Source organism: Perognathus longimembris, chromosome 14, assembly GCF_023159225.1.
Source record: "Perognathus longimembris pacificus isolate PPM17 chromosome 14, ASM2315922v1, whole genome shotgun sequence".
NCBI classification, from domain to species: Eukaryota; Metazoa; Chordata; class Mammalia; order Rodentia; family Heteromyidae; genus Perognathus; species Perognathus longimembris.
Genome location: NC_063174.1, coordinates 37267548 through 37291459, shown reverse-complemented (window position 1 = coordinate 37291459; position 23912 = coordinate 37267548). Strand labels below are relative to the sequence as shown.

General features: G+C 49.4%; 1 protein-coding gene across 3 annotated transcripts in view; it reads right to left on the bottom strand.

Annotated features, from left to right (window-relative positions):
• The window catches only part of Galnt16 (polypeptide N-acetylgalactosaminyltransferase 16), an 80909-nt gene that overhangs the window by 12266 nt on the left and 44731 nt on the right, over positions 1–23912 (bottom strand). For all 3 annotated transcript variants that reach the window (XM_048362348.1, XM_048362347.1, XM_048362346.1), the window contains 10 exons: positions 19311–19468; positions 16849–16947; positions 15713–15780; positions 15075–15140; positions 12713–12834; positions 9620–9707; positions 7121–7205; positions 6708–6811; positions 2893–3019; positions 337–429 (listed from right to left, as the gene is read on the bottom strand). In XM_048362348.1, the coding sequence (XP_048218305.1) occupies positions 337–429; positions 2893–3019; positions 6708–6811; positions 7121–7205; positions 9620–9707; positions 12713–12834; positions 15075–15140; positions 15713–15780; positions 16849–16947; positions 19311–19468 (1010 nt within the window). The remainder of the gene's footprint in view (positions 1–336; positions 430–2892; positions 3020–6707; positions 6812–7120; positions 7206–9619; positions 9708–12712; positions 12835–15074; positions 15141–15712; positions 15781–16848; positions 16948–19310; positions 19469–23912) is intronic.

Below are 23912 nucleotides of genomic sequence, written 5' to 3'. Positions count from 1 at the left end.
ACAATTCATGACAGATTCCAATTCTGAACGGAGGTGGAGACCACACCCCAAATGTCTTCTGTGCACGGCCCTTCCCTAAGTAGTCCTGCAGATGCCCCTTGTCCTGCAGCAGCATTGGAAGAGCAATGCTGTCACCATCAGCTTTGGCTTGTCCCTGCACCCCACGTCCCAGAGTAGCCCCCCCCCCCCGGCAGGGGGCAGGAGAGGGGGGGAGGGAAGGCAGCATTCAGTTTCTAGGGAGACTGTGAGTGGCCCCCTTGAAGTGTACATTATTTGGTATTTTGCTGGGGTGTGCTAACATGGCAGAGGTGCAAAAAACAAGAAGTTGGGGCCCACCTGCCAAAGGCCTTCCCAATGGCCGAGGGCCGGGCCTCATAGTAGTACTGCTTGTATTCGTCCATCCATACCTCTGCGGTCCGCTTGGTATTCCTACAGGGAGAGGAGAGAGCAAAATAAGGTCTCCAGGCAGGGCCAGGGTTATGATTAAGATGAGCTCGTACGTGATGGATTAAAAATATATGTTCTGATTAAAAATATATGTTTTTGCCAGGTACTGGTGGCTCATGCCTTTAATCCTAGCTACTCGAGAGGTTGAGATCTGAGGATTGCAGTTCAAAGCCAGCCCAGGCAGGAAAGTTTGTGAGACCCTTATTTCCAATTAGCCACCAGAAAACCAGAAGTGGAGCTGAAGATCAAAATGGTAGAGTGCTAGCCTTGAGCAAAAGAACTTAGGGACTGTACCCAGTCCCTGAGTTCAAGCCTCATGACTGACCAAAAAAAAAAAAAATGTGTGCACACATGTGTATGTGTTGGTTGGGCTTTTTTGTTTGTTTTCCAGTCCTGGGGCTTGAACTCAGGGCCTGAGCACTGTCCCTGGCTTCTTTTTGCTCAAGGCTATCACTCTACCCCTTGAGCCACAGAGCCACTTCTGGCTTTTTCTATATATGGGGTGCTGAGGAATCGAACCCAGGACTTCATGTACACGAGACAAGCATTCTACCACTATGCCATATTCCCAGCCCACATATGTGTTTTTTATTAAAAATATATGTTTAAGAAAAAAGTTGAATTTTGTGTAGTACAAGTGAGTTCCATCCTCTGGGAGAGCTAGCTATGAAATCCATCAAGTTTGGAAGTATCTGTGAGACTCCCATTTGAGTCTATACACTGATATGCTCACATGTGGGTGAAAGGGACAGATACAAGAACATCGACTTACCAAAACTTTGCTAACCTAAACGTTCTTTGATTGAACAGTGAATCATTTCTACAAGATGAAGAACAGGCAGCCTTGAAAGATAAGGCCACCGCTAGTATATCCTGTCAGGCACAGATGTCCATGATAGTGTTGAGGACAGATGCTACTGAAGGGACAGGCAGGACCCCATTAACACAGAAGCCCACACCCACACTGGACAGGTGTGTCGCTATATACAGACTGTATAGCAGATGCAGAAATATGTATAAAGCCCAAACTGATAGACTAGCCACCTATTAACAGTAGTCACTCTATGTAAAGGTCTAGACAAATAAACTATTCTTCTTGTTTTTTATTTTTGCCAGTCCCTGGGCTTGAACTCAGGGCCTGAGCACTGTCCCTGGTTTCTTTTTGCTCAAGGCTAGCTACTCTGCCACTTGAGCCACAGCACCACTTCTGGCCTTTTCTAAAGATGTGGTGCTGAGGATTCGAACCTAGGGCTTCATGTATATGAGGCAAGCACTCTTGCCACTAGGCCATATTCCTATAGCCCCTAAGCTATTCTTTTTTTTTTTTTTTTTTTTTTTTTTTTTTTGGCCAGTCCTGGGCCTTGGACTCAGGGCCTGAGCACTGTCCCTGGCTTCTTCCTGCTCAAGGCTAGCACTCTGCCACTTGAGCCACAGCGCCGCTTTCTGTATATGTGGTGCTGGGGAATCGAACCTAGGGCCTCGTGTATCCGAGGCAGGCACTCTTGCCACTAGGCTATATCCCCAGCCCCCCTAAGCTATTCTTTTGAGGGCTAGAAATCGTAGCTATGTTATTTAAAGGCTACTGTTAAACAGTAGTGCTGAAGAGACAGCAAGTGGAACACACAGGATCAAGAATGGGTAATAGGACTTCCACTTTTCTTTCTGTAATAATATAGAGATAAATATGCATATCTCAGGGCCTGATTGCTGTCTCTGAGCTGTTTTCCTCAAAGAATAGTACTCTACCACTTGAGCCACAGCTTCACTTCCAAAATTTTGGCAGTTAACTGGAGATAAGAATCTCCTGGAATATCCTGCTCCCAGTCCTCGAATCTCAGCCTCCTGAGTAGCTGGGATAACAGGCTTGAGCCACGAGTGCCTAGCAACTTTTATAATTATAAAAACAAACAAAAAGTAGAAAAAGCCTAACAAAACTCCAGGCCATTTGGAAACTAAACTTGCTCTGAAACATCATGGGTAAGGGGAAACTCATCCTTAGGAGAGATGCTCAGGACAGCTCCCTCCCAGCCCCCACCACCCCACCAAGACAGTGGGGATGGGGTGGTTATCCTGTGAGGCTAAGCTCTCCCGAGGCGGGGGGCTGGGATGGACAGACCCTTGAGCAAGCCAAGGTGAGGGCACTGGTACCCATGGCTAGTGCTTGGGGCTCCGTGAGTAGAGGGGGGCAGCACTTTGCTGGTCATTTGGCCAGTTCACCAAGACTGTCACGGACAAAGGGAGTCAAGAAAAATGTGCTGGCAATCCTCCCAACTTCATCCTTTTACCTCTGGAAGCACCTGGAATCCCAGAATGTCAGTTCTGGAAAGGGACAAATGGGGCAGCCGAGGCCCAAGAAGGAGGCTGAAAACTCAAAGTCCTACCATAAGGAATTGGCCCGGGAGGCTGGGGGCAAGAGAATGGCTCATCCTCTGCGCTACAACCTACCTGATGTAGGTGAGGGCATTGCCCTCAGGAAAGTTGTAGGGATGCCGCTTCCGGAAGACATGGCCTACTCGGCTGCAGGGCACAATCTCCAAGCTCCCGCCACACATCCACACCCGGAAGGACAGCTCTGCAGGAAAGGGCAGTGTCAGCAGGATGGCCATGGTGAGGGTCTGGCTCCCTGAGATTGGAGCTCCCACTCCATGCACATGCTCACCCCACAAATTTACACACACACACACAATTCTATTTCTTAATGAAGGAACCCCAAGACCGTGAGGAGAAGGGAGACCACACCAAAGTGCAGCATCCTTTCCAGCCTGTGCCCACAAGGCCCCAGACACACCTGAACCAAGGAGGAACACAGTGCTAGCGGGCATCTCTCTGGCTGGCCCCAGGCCTGCCTCGAGGCCCAGATGGACTCCAGGAGAGGCTGTCTCTAGCCCTCTTGAGCCATGTTTCTTCTGAGGGTCATGGCAGAGCTAGATAAGCTCTTTTGTGTGTGTGTGTGTCAGTCCTGGGCCTTGAACTTGGCTTGGGCACTATCCCTCAGTGTGTGTGTGTGTGTGTGTGTGTGTGTGTGTGTGTATGTGTGTGTGTGATAAATATTATTTTATATGATCACAGGCACAGAGGCATTGCACTTTTGTGTTCTTCCCCCTAAGAGTAATCCCTCAGCTTTTTTTCTCAAGACTAGTACCCTACCATTTGAGTCACTATTGAGTTCTATTTTGCTGGTTAATTGGAGATAAGAATCTTACAGACTATCTTGCCAAGGCTGGCTTTGAACCACGATCCTCAGATCTCAGCCTCCTGAGTAGTAGGATTACAGGCATGATCCCCTAGCTAGAGTTCTTTTTTTTTTTTTTTTTTGGTCAGTCCTGGGCCTTGGACTCAGGGCCTGAGCACCGTCCCTGGCTTCATCCCTGGCTTCTTCCCGCTCAAGGCTAGCACTCTGCCACCTGAGCCACAGCGCCCCTTCTGGCCGTTCTCCATATATGTGGTGCTGGGGAATCGAACCAAGCGCTTCATGTGTAGGAGGCAAGCACTCTTGCCACTAGGCCATATTCCCAGCCCCCCCCCCCCCCCCGCCCAGCTAGAGTTCTAAGATCTGGTACATTTTAAAATAATTCCTGGGGCTGGGAATATGGCCTAGTGGCAAGAGTGCTTGCCTCGTATACATGAGGCCCTGGGTTGGATTCCTCAGCATCACATATACAGAAAATGGCCAGAAGTGGCGCTATGGCTCAAGTGGTGGAGTGCTAGCCTTGAGCAAAAAAGAAGCCAGGGACAGTGCTCAGGTCCTGAGTTCAAGGCCCAGGACTGGTCTAAATAAATAAATTAATTAAAATAAAATAATTCCTAAGGTGACTCTCAAGGTTTCCGCATCCACCAGCCCCTCTGGGCTCCCAAGGGCCTGAGCTGTCTCCAAGGACAGAAGAACATATCTCAGCTTGAGCATCTTTGTTCCTTCCACAAAGGAATAAAATGAAAGGCGCAGAGACAGGAGTCTCCCAGCTCCAGACTGGCCCAGTGCTGAACGCGTGAGCCACTGCAAGCTGAGACATTCTGAATTTCTTCTAAGAAACAAAAACCCTCGGCAAAGCTCCTCCATGCTACCCCTTTCAAGCTTTCCCAGCCCTGAGCCCTGGCCTCAGGCAGAGCTTGAAGTGAGCTATTTGATCATTCGCTCGTTTCTCTGTCAGTGCCCAGCCCGAAAAATAAAAATGAATAAATAAAAAGTAGAAGAACAAGAAGAACAGGAGGGAAAAAAGCCTCTGGTGTAAGGAGATGGCTCCTTCTCTGTTTTCCAAGTCAACAGGAAACTGAGTTTGCCAACACTGCCTTGAGCTGAGACCCAGGACACAAAGGAGGTCACATAAGCCGAACACACATGAAACGGGGTCAGGGTGCACCCCAGTTCCCAGAATTTACACATCCAAATGTTTGCCTGCCAACACTTGCCAAAACAAAGTTCCAGAATGGGGGGAGGGGTCCGTGTCCTCTGCACCCAGTTGGCTGGCATAGAGAGCGGATCTGGTGTCCCAGTGGGGAGAGGAAGACCTTGAAGGGGCTTTGCTAAACCCCCTGCACTGGCCCATTGGACGTGGCATCTCCTGACTTACATCTAGATGGCAGCATCTACCTCAGTTTTCCCACCTGTCAAATGGGTGAGACAGCACTGACCCTACCCATGACTGAGAAATCTGGTCAGGATGAGAGAGGATGTGGGAAAGGGCTGAAGAAGCAGGAGCAGGGCTTTGGGCTTTAGACTTCAGGGTGCCCTCTGTTGCTCCTGGGGACCTCTTGGGACAACCCTCTGCTCTCTCTGGCCACTAGAGGGGGAGCTGTCCCTGTGGGCTTCCTTCTATCCTCTGGTGGGTTTGGCAGAGATGGTGAAAGTGGTTGTCAATTGCTGACATGCTCATAGGTCACAGCCCAAGAACACTATACTTGTTGAGCTGCAGTGCCCTGCCTTTCAGGCCTGTGCCACACAGAGCTGTGCTGACCCTCGCCTTGCTGCTGGCCCACACTGTAAGCAGGTCCTTTATAAACACCCAGGCGGGGGGACAGCTGAGCCCCACTAGGATCCAGCCCAATCACCCACCACATCACCATTTCTATTGTGGAAATAAAGAAAACTGGTTGCTGACTTCCCATGCATGTTGGCGTTGCAGTGCGGTGACCAGTCCATGGCACTCAGCAGCCCTAACACAGGGCCGAGGGGCGAGGGACTGGGCACAAAGCAAGTTTGCTCTGTCAATGCTCAGCCCTGAGCTTTCTGTACTGCTGCTTCAGGGCAGTCAGGCAGCTCCCATCCTCCTGGGTCTAGAATGTTCCAACAGCCCCATCGGTACTGTGTCTACATTTGTGTGTGTGTGTTTGCAGACATTTGAACTCGGGGTTTTGCATTTTTTTTTTTTTGTCAGTTGTGGGGCCTTGGGCACTGTCCCTGAGATTTTTCACTCAAGGCTAGTGCTCTATCACTTTGAGCCACAGCATCACTTCAGTTTTCTAGTGGTTAATTGGAGATAAGAGTCTCACAGACTTTCCTTCCCTGGGCTGACTTTGAACTGTGATCCTCAGATCTCAACCTCCTGAGTAGCTAGGGTTACAGGCAGGAGCCCCCAGCACTCAGATGGACCTTGTGTTCTTGCTTAGCTCTTTCTACTCAAGGCTGACGCTCTACCACTTCTCAGCCACAGCTCCACTTCTGGCTTTTTATTGGTTAATTGGGGATAAGAGTCTCTCAGGTTTGTCTGCTTGAGCTGGGTTCGAATCTCAGTCCCCAGATCTCAGCCTCTGAGTAGCAATGATTCTGGGCATAAGCCACCAGTACCCAGCATTACTCCTGAATTTTACCTTCTCATTTCATGTATTGCCCAGAGCAATCTCTGCAGGAAACTAGGAATCCAGGAAGGCTCAACTTGTCCAGCACCAAACAACTTGAACCCACTGGGTGAGATCTTACACCCAGACTGGACCCTGTCACATAGGCTGGTGTTTCCCAGCCATTATGACAGGGAACAGCCATACAGTTCAGCTGTGATCTGTGTGCAGTGCATACATTCCCTCTCACATCTAGTCACGTAGTCACAGGCTTTCCCTGAACTCCTAAGCATTTTGTTGTCTTGCTGTGTGGCTCCAAACAAATTGCTTTACCACTCTGGTTCTGTTTTTATAATGAATTGGAGACCATGGCTCTTACTTCAGAGGGCCCCTGTGAGGATTAAATGACTTAATTCGTGTCAAGTCCTAGCCCAGTCAGGGCTATCAAGTGCAGCTTCTGGGCTCACTGTCATTATTTCCCAACTCACCGAAATTCTCTCCCCCCCAGATGTCCATCTGGGCATCATACTTTCCCAAGTGGTTAAACCAGGACTTGTCAATCACGAAGATTCCACCGGCGATGACAGGCGTCCTAGGGGCGGGAAGGGGAGAGGTACCACCAGTGAGCTGGAGGATCCAGAAGCCTCGTGTGATGGCTCTAGGATCCAAGACCATTTGCCCCAAATTTCTGCCTGTAGACCCTGGGGCAGGATGCCTGGCCAGCCCTTAGACCTCTACCATTTTCCATGGCCTCTATCCTCTCTGTCTGGAGGCAAAGCTAAGGACCTAGAACTGAGTCAGTAGCCAGACTGTGTACCTTCAGGGTCCTGGTGATTGATCCACCCTCCCAGACTCCTGGCCCAGGGAGGAGTGGCTCCTGGAAACCCCGGGCAATCCTGACCTGATGGGCTTGGTGGGGTCTGTCCGGGTCATCTTCTGCTCCAGGGGTATCTGCTCCCACTTGAAATGCAGACTCCAGTCGAATCCTAAAGGACAGATAGGATGGGGCAGGCTCAGGACAGAGCCCACCAGCACATCTGAGCCCCTCACCTTGACACCCCAGAGTCTCCCTTGATCAGAGCCCCCAATGGAGGGTTTGGGCCAAGGCTCTCTAACAAAGTGACTTGAGTAAAGCGCAGGCATCTGGGGAAAAGGAATTCCAGGCAGGGAAACAGTAAGAAAGGAGGTTCTGAGGTAATCTCAGAGGAAATGCCTGGCTCCCCTCAGAATCCCACCTAATCCCAAGATCTGACTGACAGGTAGGTGGGTCTCAGCTAGTGAATCCCCTACGCACACCGGCTCCCAGTCACGGCGGGCTCTGGTAGCATTGCCCCCTTGGTGAAATGCTTCATGTCTGTTTTGCCCACAGCAGTGGCTAAAACGCAGCGCAGTGCACTTGGAACATGGCAAGTAAAACTAAGGAAGTGAATTATAAATCTGAGACAGCCCAATGTGATTCTTGTCTACCATAGTTGATGCTCAAAACAAAACAAAACAAAAACCATAAGGGAAGCCACAAACCATACCTGTAACTTAAAATTTTCTAGAAATCACATCCAAAAATAAACACAGCTGGGTGTTGGCGGCTCATATCTGTAATCCTAGTTACTTAAGAGGCTGAGACCTGAGGATCACAGTTTGAAGCCAGGCAGGGAAGGAATGTCTGTGAGACTCTTATCTCCAATTAATTGGCAAAAAAGCTGAAAGTGGAGCTGTGGCTCAAGTGGTAGAATGCTCATTTTTAGCACAAAGGCTCAGGGACAGGGCCCATGTTCTCTGTTCAAGCCACAGGACTGGCACGCGCATGCGCACACACACACACACGCGTGTGTGTGCGCCCGCCCACGCACCCACCAGAACAGAGCTGGTATGGCGGTATATACCTGTAATCCTACCTACTCAGAAGGTTGAGATCTGAAGACTGCGATATGAAGCCAGCTCAGACAGACAAATCTATGAGACTCATAACTTCAATTAACCAACAGAAAAGCTGTTAGTGGAGCTGAAAGAGCACCAGCCTTGAGAGAAAAGGTGTAGCAACAGCACAAGGCCTTTTGTACCAACACACAAAAAACAAATAAACAAAAAAAGAAACTGGACAGGGTCAGGCATGGAGATTCATGTCTATAATCTGTCCCAGTTAGAGGCAGGGTCTTGGGTTTGAGGCCAGCTAGTGAGACCTTATCTCAGAAATAAATACAAATCAAAGGGCTAGGACATCTTTCAAGAGGCAGACTGCTTGTCTAGCAAGCTTGAGGTCCTGCCAAATAAAACAAAAGAATAAAAAATATGTGAAGTTCATTTGAGTAAAATATTCTTTTTCCTTTTTTTGTGGTGTGGAGTATAGGAATTCAGTTTCCAGAATGTTAGCTCTACCACTGAGCAGCATTCACAGCTCTAAAGTAATCTTTGCCAAGCACCAGTAGCTTACACTTAATAATCCTAGCTAGTCAGGAGGCTGAGATCTGAGGATTACAGTTTGAAACCAGCCCAAGTAGGAAAGTCTATGAGATTCTTATTTCCAAATTAATCACCAAAAAGCCAGAGAGTGGAGCTGTGGCTTATGAGGTGGAGCACTAGCCTTAAGCAAAGACGCTCAGGAACAGTGCACAGGCCCTGAGTTCAAGCCCCAGAACTGGCACATACACAAAGAAATCTTTATACACTATATCTAGAATAATAGCATTTCAAAATATAATCTGTATGAATTAATACTATATATATATATATCCCCCAGTATTGAGGCTTGAACTCAGGGCCTGAGCACTGTCCCTGGATTCTTTTTGCTCAAGGCTAGTACTCTACCACTTGAGCCACAGGACCACTTCTGGCTTTTTAGATATATATGGTGCTGAGGAACTGAACCCAGGGCTTCATGTATGCCAGGCAAGCACTCTACTAGGCCACATTCCCAGCGCACTAAGGATATATTTTACATTCTTTTACACTGAGCCTTGGAAACCCTGATGATGGCAGTTTTTCTAAGTATATAAACACACACATTTACAACACACCTCAGTCACTTCACAACGATCCATACTATAAGAGCTCACTTGTCCCAAGTTGGGAATAGCCACTGCATCCAAAACCAGGTCTTAGCCACCTCTAGGGTAGCTAAGGAGAGGGCTCCCCTCTCCTCCCTTAGGAACAGCTGTCACATCCTGACCTTCTGCCAGGACTCATGGCCAGCATTTGGGAAAGATACATCAGAGTTTAGGAGACAGAAAGACAAGAGATTGTCTGCGCCCGGAGTCTTCGGCTGCCAGCTCTGCCCTTTGTTCTCCAGTGCCCCTGGTTGTGGGTGGTGTGAGACTCGGCCAAGAAGAGCGCCACGCAGGCAGGCACTCCCGCCTGCCCGCACCTGCCGCTCTGCATGCTCTCTCCCAGGAGCAGGACGTACCTCCGCGAAGGTCAGCAGATGCTGCCAGGTAGGCAAAATTGTCCAGACTGATGACATCGATGATTGGGCTCACCACTCGGGTGTGGTCCTAGGAGAGGGGGTACAAGATGGTATGAGGCCAGAGACTTCCTCACAGCAGCAGGCCAGATGCCTACTCTAGGGAGGGGGCCTCTGCGCGACAGGAACAGGCAGTGCCTCCACGGCATGTCCCCAAGGCCACCCTCAAATCCTGGCCTGGCAGGCTCCCAGGAGCTGGGCTGTATCCCCTCATCTGGGCTCCTGTCAGGTCCTGCCTGGCTCCCCTGGGCACAGCACGACTCTCCCTGCTTTGTCCTCTGCATCATTCTGAGCCCTACTGTGATCTTACCTCCTCCAAGAAGCCCTTCCCAACAGGGACATGCTGAAAGTTTTCTTCTCCTTGTAGGCTGCTCCCCTAACTGCATTCTGGATTATTCTCGGAACTGACTCAGGTGCTGGCCGAGATGGCTCCTCTGTTGCTGTGTTGAGGGGCTTGGCTCCCCATCATTTGCCTTTGTGCCATTTTAGGTTGAGTCTTCCCCGCTAGATAACCAGTGGCTTGGAGGCCAGGACTCTGCTGAATGAGCCTGATGGGATGCCATCCCTTTCATGCCACATCTGTGTTTAGTGAGGCCTACCACTCTCTTCCTCACCTCCCAGAACACAATCCAACTCCAAAACATTGCTGAGCAATGTGGAATCATGGGTATTTGAGGATCGGTAGATTAACACATTAATCTACCGATTAATTCCACATGCAAGATCTAATGACTTCTCATAGCCCTTTGGTCTTGCCCTCCATGGGGAGCTGCACGGCAGAGCCTTTCTCTTTTCTTCACCCCCCCCCCCCCGCCCCATGTTGTTTTCACCCTCCACACCCTCTTGTCAGAGCCTGGTGTGGTAGCCCATGCCTATGATCCCAGCAGAATTCAGGATAATCAGGCTGTGGGAGGATCATGAATTTAAGGACAGCTTGGGCCACCTAGTGAGACCCTGTCCCCTAAAAACAAATGCCATCACCTTCTTATTTGCAGCTTATACTCAGTCCACCCACCATACTGGCTCAGGATAATGAAAGCCTGGGGTGGGGTGGTAGCTGATGCTTGCAGACTGCTCAAGGTTTTTCAGGGTTACCTGGGGGCCTTGCCTCTCCTGATACACACGGGGTTTTTTTTGCTACTGAAATAGAATTCACCTGCCAAAAATTTCACTCTGAAAGCACAGTTCCTTGGTCTGTGGTATGTTAGTTTTACAGCATTTTCATCACCCCAATAGGAATGTTCTCTCTCTCTCTCTCTCTCTCTCTCTCTCTCTCTCTCTCTCTCTCTCTCTCTCTCTCTCTCTCTCTCTCTCTCTCTCTGTTTGTCTTTTTCACTCAATGCTGGCAACCTACCATTTAGGCTACACCTCCACTTCCAACATTTTGCTGATTAATTAGAGCTGAGAGTCTGAGGGATTTGTCTGTCTGGACTGGCTTCAAATCTCCATCCTCAGGGCCGGGAATATGGCCTAGTGGCAAGAGTGCTTGCCTCGTATACATGAGGCCCTGGGTTCGATTCCTCAGCACCACATATACAGAAAATGGCCAGAAGTGGCGCTGTGGCTCAAGTGGCAGAGTGCTAGCCTTGAGCAAAAAAGAAGCCAGGGGGGGCTGGGGATATGGCCTAGTGGCAAGAGTGCCTGCCTCATATACATGAGGCCCTGGGTTCGATTCCCCAGCACCACATATACAGAAACTGGCCAGAAGTGGCACTGTGGCTCAAGTGGCAGAGTGCTAGCCTTGAGCAAAAAGAAGCCAGGGACAGTGCTCAGGCCCAGAGTCCAAGCCCAGGACTGGCAAAAAAAAAAAAAAAAAAGAAGCCAGGGACAGTGCTCAGGCCCTGAGTTCACGGCCTAGGACTGGCCAAAAAAAAAAAGAATCTCACAAATCTCCATCCTCAGATCTCAGGCTCCTAAGTAGTTAGGATTGCAGGTGTGAGCCAGTGGTGCCTGGTTCCACTTTATATTTCTATGATATTTATTGTGCATGTCTTCTACAAATGAAATCATGTAGCACAGGGCCTTTGGGGACTGGCTTTCCCCTCGCAGGAATTTTCCAAAGGTCACTCCTATTACAACAGCAATCAGGACTTCATTTGTGTGGCTGGATAATATCCAGTTGTATGGATATACACATTTTATCGATCGATACACATTTCTGTCTTTTGGTTGTTCTGAATGGTATTGCTCTGAACACATGTGTAGATGTAGTTTTTCTTGCCTTTCTCCTGGGTCTAAGTCATGGGTAATTCTATTTAAACTTTTAAGAACCTGCCAGACTGTTTCCCAAAGTGGCTGCACTGGTTCCCATTCCCACTAGCCATAGATGAGGGCTTTTATTATCCACATCCTGCCAGCACTTGTGAATGTCCATCTTTTAGACTCTAGCCATCCCAGAAGAGATGAAGTGTTATCTCATATGACTTAAGAGTTGTACTTCCTGAATGATCAATATATTGAACATCTTTTCATGGGGCTTATTGGCCATTTGTATATCTTCCTTGAAGAAATGTCTATTCAAATCCTTTGCATATTTTCCTGTGGAGGCTATTTGTTTTCATCTGGTTGAGTTGAATGGCCTCATCTTTTCTGCCATCTGCCCAAACTCCCAGTTCTAGGAAGTAGCAGGCAAAGAACCCGCCCCTCACCCCACCCCTCTCCTCTCCTCTCCTCTCCTCTGCTCTGCTCTTTCTTCTACTTTCCCCTCCCTTCCTCTTCCCTTTCTGAAACAGCCTCTCCTGCCTCCCGCTGGGGATTTCTGGCCTGACCACAGGCTCCCCCAGCACTGGAGGAAAACAGTATCTACCCACAGTGGAAGATGGCGTCTGATGTGCCTCATAGCCACCCACCAGGACAGACATTATGACCATTCGCATTTTCAGATGGGAAAGCTCAGCCAGGTGGAGTCACTGAGGCGAAGCATGCAGAGTCTTCCTACAATGCCCATAGCTTCCCAGATGGTCCTTCAGCCATCAGGCTAGGAACATAGAGGCTGAGTACCAGAGGTCCAGCTCTCCAGGACAAGCTCCCACTCACCTCCTTCACCCGCTGCAGCATGGGCTGTAGCCACTCGGTGTTCACCTCACAGTGGCTGTCCAGGAAGGTGAGGATGGCAGCCGCTGCCACATCTGCCCCTCGAACCCGCGACCGGATCAGCCCTGCAATGAAGAGGACAGGACTGAGCCTGTTTGCTTCCCAGTGTGTCCCAAAGTCCCACGGCTGCCTGCCCCATCGGAGACTGAGGTTTGCTCTGAGTGTCTGTGATTGGTCTCCCCTTAGTGCTTTTGTGTTTCCTCTCTCCTTCCCTTTCTTCTTCCTGTACCTGTTCCTGTCACACATCGCTGCACCCAACCCTGGTCATTCCCAAGTGCTCTCTGTGACCTGGCACGGATGGAGGGTCAAGTTCAATGAGAAGAAAATGCAATCAAGTGTAGTTTGGTATTGATAGACAGCCAGGAAACAAAACCATGCCCCTGGAGACCCTTTGCATGGTCCCCTACAGCCACACCACCAAGTGTGGCAGAGAGTATATCTTTTAAACTGAGAGAAGCTTGGGTTTGAATGTCAGGCCTTTGCTCACCTTGAGCTTATTAGTCACCTTGACAAGCCTCAGTTTTCTTATCTATAAGATTCAGAGATGATAACCCTGCCTGTCACATCACACCAGACAAGGAAAGAATCTGGTGCCTGGGGGACCTACATATTATTAATTTCTGCTCTTCTATTTCCACTCCCCCCACCTCATTAACCCCACCAATTGTGCACTGACTGGCAGAGAATGGCCTTGCTTTGCAGAAGCTGCTGGGTCAGGAAAGGGGAGACCCAGTGAGACCCAGCTGGTCTCATCCCTGGAAGATCAGCCATTTGTGTTCTGTGAGCTGTGGGGAGGGAAGGGTCTCTGAATGGGGGGGGGGGGGCAGGGGGCTGGGGCTGGGAATATGGCCTAGCGGCAAGAGTGCTTGTGTCCTATACATGAAGCCCTGAGTTCGATTCCTCAGCACCACATATACAGAAAATGGCCAGAAGTGGCACTGTGGCTCAAGTGGCAGAGTGCTAGACTTGAGCAAAAAGTAGCCAGAGACAGTGCTCAGGCCCTGAGTCCAAGGCCCAGGACTGGCCAAAACAAAAACAAAACAAAAACAAGACCTCTGAATGCAAGTCACTTATGGGAGCGATTCCCCAGGCTATACCTCTAGCTACCTAGCCATCAGCACTCTGCCTCTGTCTAGCCATTCAGCCATCCGAAAGGCCACCTAACCCTCCTTTTAATCAGAAGAGATCTAGAAAGCAGCTAATCAGGAATATACATCCACTGTTGACAAAACTCAGCATATCTCAGGCCCTACAAAGTTAGTGGCTCCGGAGACATTTCTTGCTGCATGATAGTTTGAAGGTCTCCCCTACCAATCTCCTCATAGCCCTGTAGCCTGACCATTCCTTATTAAATCTCTCATACCCCTCTCTCATTCTAAAACCTTCCATGGATTCCTGCTATCTAACTTTAAGTACTTTCTTTGGGCTTCCAAAGTCTTTCATCAGACCTCACTCTTCTTGCTTCCCAGACCGACAAGCCTGGATCCTCACACAAAGGAAGTAGAGGAAGAAGGCTAAGAGGCCAGGCCCTTTAGGCTGGATCCTAGATTCTTTATTCATTGGCCTTGGAAAATGACTGAGCCTCCTGAAACCCTAGTTTCCCTACCAGAGAATGGGGACCGTGGCTGTTATAAGGACCGAGTGTGAGCACAGAGGCAACAAGAATATCTCACCTGCACTCGGCAAACTCTTACTACTCACATGAATCATGATTGAAGAGTCCCTGGATCTGGTGTTTCTCCACTGTTCCCCTTTACCAGTCTCATGTAGCAACCACACGCCCATCGAGGCCCACTTCTGCCCAGAAGCCCTCTTAGCTCACCCCAGTTCCCTCTTCCCCATCTCTACAGAACCAAAACCTGCCTGTGGTGGTGGGGGATTCTGACCTTTTGGCTACAAAGCAAGGCCTCTAAGGGCCTCTCTGTGTTCCTTACAGGGCGTGCACAATGCTATGGCATAGTTGATGTTCCAAAACATCCCTCAGCTAGAAGTGAGGTTACACCTGCCCTTTGGTTTTCTCAAAGCCTTCGTACCTAGCCACTTCACTGAATCTTATAGTAACCTTGTAAGGCAAATAGGGAGCTGTTCCCACCCCAATTCTCAGAACCGACGACACAGGCAGGCAGAGGTAAAGCAATGTGCCTCCAATGGTGCTAGGAAGAGGTTGAGCTGTGACAGAGGGAGGATCTTCCGCAGACGGAGGTCCCTGTCGCCAGGAGGGCAGCATGGTATCCAAAGGGAGTGGGGAGGTGAGAGGACCACCCCAAGGCAGGTCCACAGAGGCACCCAGGGTCTAAGCACTCACCTTCCCTCCGGTCATTACGCAGGCATTTCACCTTGGGGATCCTGGTCAGGAGCAAGCAGTCTTCAGCTGGGGGTGGAGGGAAGGAAGGCAAGTTCATTCAGTTGTGGGCATCAGACCACAGTGGTCTGGTTGCCATGGAAGTCCCCAGGAGTTGATCCATATCAGGCCAGGGAAAGGGCTGGGATGGGGAGGAGGCAAGGCTTTGGTCATCATTACCAGTCAAAGGGCTGCCCTGCCCCCACTCCAGACTGAGGGAATGTCTGTCTCCACGGTATTACTCAATCCTACCACAGAGGGCGCCAGAGAGCAACAGCAATGGTTAGCTCTCCAATTCTCATAGAGCTGCTGGAAGAGGTATTTTTCTTGCATATGTCAAACTGTAATTATGAATGGTACTGTTCATGTTGCTTCATGTTTAAGAAATGTCATGTCATTGACACTGAATTCAAAGCAAATCTCCCCTCCTTTTGTTCCAGGGCTGGGGAGGGGTTCTAGAAAGGCCCAGAGACCCCTAGTTGTTGGCAGAGAGATCAGTATGTAATGGCTAAGATGGCCTGAAGATAGCTTGTCTCAGTGTTCTGGGAAAACAGGGTGGGGTAGGGCATGAAGGGGTGCAAAAAAAGAAGGTGAATACTTACGATCTGAACTGAAGTCATCCACTAAAATGATCTCATGGATCAAGTTGGCAGGAGTTCGGTTCAAGACACTGGAGCAGCAGTTGGGGATAGAAAAGGAGCCCAGATTGAGGGGCCACCTCCTATTTACCCTTATGCATCACCCCCCTCTAAGGCCAGTAAATAAGCCGTGGGCAACTGTTGAAACTTCCTGGGCCCTGCAAGAGCCCAAAGACCCAGCTGGTGCTGCACCCAGACCTTCAGGCATGTGAGACCAACCCCACATCATGGAGGATGCCCTAGCTGAGTTGCCAGGGCAGAAGCTAAGGCTACTCAACCTGCCTAAAGATGATTGCAACACTGCTGAGGGACAGGCCACCTGGACCAAAGCTGCCTACCAGGGTGGAAGGTGAGGATTCTGCTGGCTCAGAGGTTAGGAGGGCCGTTCCCAAAGGATTCTTTTACTTCTGCCCATCCTCTTCCCCCTTCTCCTCCTTGCTCTAAGAAAGGCACATCCAAGCTTCTTTAGTCCATGGAATACCACTGCCACTGGGTATCTACTCCTCTTATCTGAACCTCTATTTTTTGGGGGGGGGGGGTCAGTGTGGAGTTTGAACTCAGTACCTGTGCATTGTCCTTGAGCTCCTTTTGCTCAAGGCTGGAACTTTACCATTTTGAGCCCAGCTCCATTTCTGGTTTTCTGGTGGTTAATTGAAGATAAGAGTCTCACAGGCTTTCCCACCTATTTCAAACCTCAATCCTCAGAATCTCATTCTTCTGAGTAGCTAAGATTACAGGCATGAGCCACTAGCGCCAGGCTCCTGTCTGAATCTTATCTTTGTCAAAGTTCACCAAAGGAATGGAAGTTAAATTAACTATAAGACCAAGGGGCCCTTCTGATCTGCCTCCCTTTGCTCCTGACCTCTGCATTTCTTCCCTCGTCCTGAACTTGACTACTGTAGACTTCTGGAATCTTCTTGATCTTGTGACTCACCAGCCCAGGCTTTCAGCTGGACAGGCCTCACCCTCCCCAGGCTCACTGATCTTCCCACAGCTACCAGAAAGAGATCCTGTGGACCACCGAGGCCTGGGCGGGGGGTGGGGGAGTGCCATCAAACTGAGGGAGTGCCATCAAACTGAGGTCCCAAGGCTGGGCTTACCTCTTCACTGTGCGCAGGAGGGTGGAACGAGCCTCATTGTGGAAGGTGATGATGACACTGGTGGCTGGCAAGTCCAGGGAGTAGGACACAGATGGACAACTGAGGAGGAAGCAGGGAGGTCACAAGCCAGCCACGGGGGAGGGAGCACTCCCAGGAAGACTCCATACTTGGTTTTGTTTCAATGGTCCACTGCCCCCTAGAACAGTTCTGTGAGGCGGAGAAGCAGGCCCAAAGCCAGGACAGAGCCTAACCCCAACACCCAGGTTCCACCCCTCTTTGGCCACATTGACTGGCATCTTAGGAGGGAAGCAGCAGGTTGGGGAATCCTTCACAGGTGCCAGGGACCTAGAGAAAATCTTTACCGAAGACCTAGAAGAGCCAGGATCCCAGAGCCACTGCCTGCTTTGAACTCCCCCCTGCCCTGAACCGGACTCCAGGATACCACCCAGAGCTAAAGAGAACTCTCTGCCAATGGGGAAGGCCAGTAAGACAAGGTGGGAGAGTGGGACCCTCTGTTTCTGCCTTTTGATACCCTTGAGGCTTCTCTCTTCCTGTCTCCCAGCTCAGGACATTTGTCAGGATCTGGGAAGAACCACCTCTACCTTGCCTGCCATGGACTCCCACCTCTCTCTGAGGCAGGGACACCTTGCTGGAGATATCAGCCAGAGGCAAGCCCTGAGGAAACCGGGCTCTTGAGAAGATACCAGGGTATTTCTTGCCATCTTGTTCCTTCCCAGAAGCTCTGGGCTCCCCATTCTCAGGAAAGGGAATTAAAACATACTATTCCTGCCTGCCTGCCTATCTCTGTTGTTCTGTTGTTTCTGTGAAGGCATTTATTTGGGCTCCTGGAAGGCAGCCGCCTCCGCTGGTTTTCATAAGTGATCTTTATTACAACTGCTCCCTGACTATTCCAGCAGTGGCTATTTTTTCATTACAGCATCCTTTCCACTGACAAGCAGCTCACAGCCTGAATTCCCAGGCCTATTTCCTGTCCTGCCGAGCAGCTGGGTCAGGCAGGCAGGAGTCCTACTAGCCTGAGACCCCCAAAAGAGAAAGCCTGAGAGGCTTTAAAATAATTCTGGAAAAGGATATAGGGCATTAGTGTAGGAGGGGCATTCTCCTTCTGCCATGCTTTCTAAGTGCCTCTGCCAAAAGCCTGCTGGGTGGATTGTGGGGTCGGGTAGTTCAGGCTTGGCACCCAGATTGGCAAAACCAACGTCCAGGACCCCAGCAACCTGTCCTTGTCTTAGGGAAACTGTCTTGTAGTACCCATTTCTCCCTGAAGAGAGCAAACACCCATCTGCCCCTGAGTTTTAGATCTGTAAAGATGAGGATACCCAACTCCCAGGAGCCAGGAGTCTCAGAAAGTGTTTGTCCCAGACCCACGCTTTGAGTTTGGGTTGGTGATCCCCACTCCCCCATGGTCCTAGCCACCCTTTGGGCCCCTTGAGAAGGAGGAGGGGCTCCCTAGATGGAGGACAGGACCAGGAGGCAGCTTACGATGTGGAGTCTAGCAGAAACCACAAGCCATTCTCGCCTACCCTCAAACCAGGACCAGATGGATGGAGGCCCAGCCCAGCTCTGTGTCGGCGGCTGGGTCTGAAGCAGCTCCTGTTTATTACTCAAACCCACAGATGGGTAGAATGGTAGATGAGGCTCCACTAGATAGATGTCTGTGTGAAGTGCAGAAGAGGGCAAGGAGCCTTCCAGGGAGGAGAGGACTGGAGCCAAGTCTTGAAGGTGGCTGCAGGGGTGAGGGAGTGTTCAGACAGAGGCAATAGCACATGTGAAAACAAGGAAGGGGAGGATGATGGGAGCATGAAGTGCTGGCCTCAGGTAGGAGAGGCATAGGGGCAGGGCTGCTTCAGGATAAGGAGACAGTCCAGAAGTGTCCACTCCTGCTCTAGACAAGACCCACAAGGACTTGCGAAGGCCAGTCACTCACACTGAGAGGTGTCAGAGCTGGGACTGTTAGGAAGGGATCTGGCATGCTGGTCTAAGACCTTGCCTCCTCTCACATTGGAGAGCTAAGAACAAGACAGGGAGGCATTTCTGGGAGTAGCTGAAGAGGGAGGGACAATGTGGCAGAGGGAAAGAAGTGAGGATGGGGTGGTCACCATGCTTTGCTTTTTGCACTGGGCAGGTGGAGGACCCTCTTCCGCTGCCCATTTCGCTTATCCCTTTAGACTTCTTTGTGGTCCCCTGGCAGGCCATTCCCCAGGCTGAGCTGAGGGGCCTCCCTGGCTCTAGCTGGGGTGTCCATTGGCCTTGGCAGGCTCTGAGTATGTCAAGAAGAGGCAGGAGGGTGACTGAGAACCACTGAGGGTGACAAAGGGTGATTCTGAATGTCTAAATCACTACATGCCTTTCTGAAAATACACATGAGTGAAAGAATACAAGCAAAGCACTTTTCATCTTTCCTTGGCTTTCCCTTCTCATCATGGGCACAATGGCGGCCATACCTGTAGTGGCGGGTGTCCCGGATGGGCCGGTCTGGGCTCAACTTGTCGCTCTCCAGCTGGTTGAAGGCATGCTGCCTGTAAGGATCCTCTCCGGGCTTCAGCTGCTTGGCTGACAGGTATGCCTTCTCATCAAAGCCTTTCGAGGGTGTTCCTGTCACCTGAGGCAAAGGTCAGCATCAGAAGGGGCCACAGGTGGGAGAGTTCCACCCCGCAGTGACAGGAGTCTAACACATTCCCTCATTCACATTGTACCCCACCTAGTATATAGATGAGGAAACTGAGTCTGAAAAGACTTTTCAAAGTGTCCAAGCCAGGCACTGATGGCTCACACCTATAATCCTAGCTACATAGAGGGCTAAGATCTGAGGATCATGGTTTGAGGATCATGGCAAGAAAGTCCCTAAGACTCTTGTCTCCAATTAACTGCCTAAAAGCTGGAAGTAGAGCTGTGACTCAAGTGGTAGCGCACTAGCCTTGAGTGCAAAACAGGGACAGTACACACACACACACACACACACACACACACACACACACACACACACAGTGTCCAAGATGAGAGCTAAGAAATTGTGAAGTCCAGATCCAACCAGGTCCTTCTGAATCTTCTAGCGATGAAGAAGGTGGATTGCAGAGAGCACTAGTCCCCACTGCCCCTGCCCCCAGACTATATACCTTGGGACTAGAAAAGTACAGTGAACCCCTCTAGGTGCCCTACAGTCTCCTAGGCATGCACTTGGACCTAGCACTGGGCTAGACACATAGGTAAAATCCCAGATTTGGACAAGCTGCTCCACAGGAAACTGCCTTCCAGGACAAGCTCATATCTGAGCTCAGTGCACAGTGCTGCAGCTTCTCCCTGATTTTTAAAATTCTCTTCCCCCAGTACTGAGTTTGAACTCAGGGCCTCAGACTTGGTAGGTAGCAACTCTACCTCTGAGCCAAACCTCCCAGCATTCTCCAGGACTTTGGTTCACTTGCTTCAGTGGACTCAAGTGAAATCCCCCGGGGACTCACAGATGCTAAGTGCTGGAAAGCAATGGATGACAGATGCCATGGCCCAGCCACCTGCTTCCTAGCCACACACCAACTTGTGCTCTCTGCAGCCCTGGTGAGAGGCTGCAGAATGACATCTTATTATTTGAGCTGAGGTGTGAGTCCATACTAACCCCAACCCTTCCAACGCATCAGCAGTCCTAGATCAGGGCTCCAGGCCTCAGAAAACAAACCACCACCACCAACAACAACAAAAACAGCAAGAAGGAGGGTGAATTGCCCACTCACAGATCCCCAGAATGAGAATCTTATCACATGCCTACTTTTTATTTTTCTTTACCAGTCGTGGGGCTTGAACTCAGGCCTGGGCACTGTTCCTGAGCTTCTTTTGCTCAAGGCTAGTACTCTACCACTTGAGCCACAGCGCCTCTTCCTGCCTTTCTGTGAATGTGATACTGAGGAATCAAACCCAGGGCTTCATACATGCTAGGCCAGCACTCTACCACTAAGCTACCTTCCCAGCCCCACATGCCTACTTTTTAAAGGGATGGTCTCTATATAGCAACCTGCAGGATAGGGGTCTGCTGTGTGGGGTGACACTGGGATCTTCATTACAGCCTCACTGGACAGAACACTGCAGGTTTCAGAGCTCTTATTGCCTACATTTCTGTCACTGTACTGTGCTATATCATCTTCTCAGGTGACCCCCTGTCCTAGGGACCTGTCGGGAGTTCTCTGAGGACAAGAATCAGGAAAGATGGTCAGATGTGCTGGGGCCTCACCCCCCACCCCACCCCACCCCACACACAGGTGCTTAGGGCGTGTGTGCTTCGAGGTGACAGGTTGTGGCTTCTGTACTGTGATATTCTGAGCTGGTGACATGCCAGGGACTGAACAGATGCCACAGGGGCCCAGGCGCTCAAAATCCATTTTAGGAAAAGACAGGAGGGAAAGGAGGGAGGGAGAGGGAGAGGAATGTTCTGTCTTGAACCCTGGATTACTTGAAGAATCTGAGCTGCCCAGCTCTTAGAATGAAGATGAGAGTAGTTATTTGTGTCCTTCCCACAAGAATGGCACCAATGCTGCCCCTCCTCTCTCCCAACCTCGGGTCAGGGGAATGGAAAGAAGCCTCCAGCTAATGGCTAAGGAGCCAAAATTTAAAAACAAAACAAAACAAAAGAAACCCTAGAGAGATGAGTTTCTGAGGCTCCCTAAGGGAGAGTATAGCACTTCATCATCTCATAAGACAAGTGTGGGAAATAACCATGATTACTTATTTAGGACTTCTGGCCACTCTGCGGGCTCAGAAAACCTCTGACTTTCCTCTGCACTCGTTCACTGACAATTAAACACCGATCGCGAGCCACTCGCCCACCACGCACCGCGAGTTCCAAGGATCACCCAAGCATGCATTCATTTGAGAACCCTTGAACTCGCCTACTCATTCACTCATTTGTCCATTCACTCACTCACCTGCTCACCCATCCATCCTTCTACAAATCTCTGCTGAGCACTGGGTAGGCTGGCAATGGGAGTGTCTGCTGCCTGCCCGCACCTCGCGTGAAGCTCCCTCGGGGCCACAGGCAATATTGAGGAAGACCATCCACTCAGGTGATGGACCCCTGAAAAAGTTCCTCCCAATGCCTCAAAATTGTGTCCGCCTTGGGCTGGAAACATGACTTCGTGGTAGAGTGCTTGCCTAGCATGCATGAAGCCCTGGGTTCAATTCCTCAGTACCACATAAACAGAAAACTCCAGAAGTGGTGCTGTGGCTCAAGTGGTAGAGTGCTAGCCCTGAGCAAAAGAAGCTCAGGAACAGTGCCCAGACCCTGAGTTCAAGACCCAGGACTGGCAAAAAAAAAAAAAAAAGTCAGCCTCAAATATGCTCTCAGGAAAAATCTGCAGTTCCTTCTCTAGACCCATAGTTTCAGAGTGGCCCTATTTCCCCCCAGGAGCCCAGCGTTCTGGGGTGAGATCTGTGCTCTGAGAGACAGCTTGTGAAGAAGGCAGCCACGGAAATGAAGGCCCGCTCCCTCCCACAGGTCTCAGCTCTCCTTTCATCTTGACCCAGCAGCCTCTAGCCTTTGAAGCAGAAGCATCACGTGACCCCAAGCCAGCCAACTGGAGGGGAGACTGAAAGAGGGTAGGACATGGAGTATGGTGACCCAGGCCCTGGTGGGGCTCACATTCTTCTGCCTTGCCCCAGTCTTGATGTCATCACCATCAGAGCCCTTCAATCTCCAATGTCTCTATTCCAGTTCACCTGCCCAGATCATCAGCTACTTCCTTCAGGCTTCTGAATTCCTGTTTTGCCTTTATAAACCTTCTTTGATTCTGAAACTTTCAGCCTTTTGCATGTCCCATGGATTCCTCTAAGTCAGCATCTCAAGGTAAGTCAAGGGCTGTGAGTATGGTTTAAGTGGTACAGCGCCTATCTAGCAAACACAGAGCTCTGAGTTCAAGCTTTAGTAAAAATAAAAAAAAGGAAAAAAAGACATATATGTTTATAAACATAGATATATGTACATATACATATACACACAGTATATGATTGTCGCTATGTAACTGCTTGGAGAGGTTGGGGGGAGGATAAGAAAGAAAACAATGAAGGACGAATAGTATCCAAGTACATTGTGTATATAACAATTCCACAAGGAATCCCACTAAATCAAGAAGGGTAGAGGGGATCAAGAAAGACACAATAATAGAAGGGGTTATTCTGATTTAACTATAATATATCAAATAATATGTGAAATACCATGGTGAATCCCCTTGCCATAATTAATATAATCTAAAAAAAAAAACAAATGACAGGAAAGTAAACCAGACTCTGTTTGGAGCAGGTAACAGAAGGAGAGAGGGTGGTGAATGGAGAAGATAAATTAGGGTGAATATGGTCAATGTACTTCATATGCATATATGAAAATAAAACACTGAAACCTGTTGAATTGTTCTAAGAAGGAGGGAGGGAGGTTAAAGGAGAGTGACAGCAATGTGACTGACCGTGGTGCATTTGCATGGCTGTGTGGAAGTGTCCCAGTGAAATCAACTCATGTACAGTAACATATGCTAATAAAAAAATTTTTAATAAAAATATAAGTATGCCATGAGACAAACCTTAAGGATAATTCAAGTTAGTAAGGTCCCTGAAATGACTATAACAAATTTTAAAGTTGGGAAACATTCTCACAAGACATTTAATCATTAACATTTCAGTATAGTTAATACAATAACATTTTTTGAAGTTTTTGTCAAGGATTTATTTTAATGTAAAAGGAAAAATGAAAAGGAGGTAGAAAAGCACCTCATGATTGAAGTGTAGAGGTGGGAGACAAGCTTTTAATGCTAAAAACTTAATGAACTATGACATGATAAATTATACAGGACTCTAGGCATTCACACACAGTGAGAGGAACACAAAGGTGCAATGCCTAGGTGCACCTGATCATATAAAATAACATTTATCAAAATGAACTCCAAGAAATGGAGATGATGTGTTTTTCTTCATTGTTTTTGTTTTGTTTTCTTTTTATCTTGTTTGTTTAATCTGTCTTTGGGAGAGTAAGAGGAGCTCAGAAATGGAGGGACAAAGGTTGAACAAATGCAGCA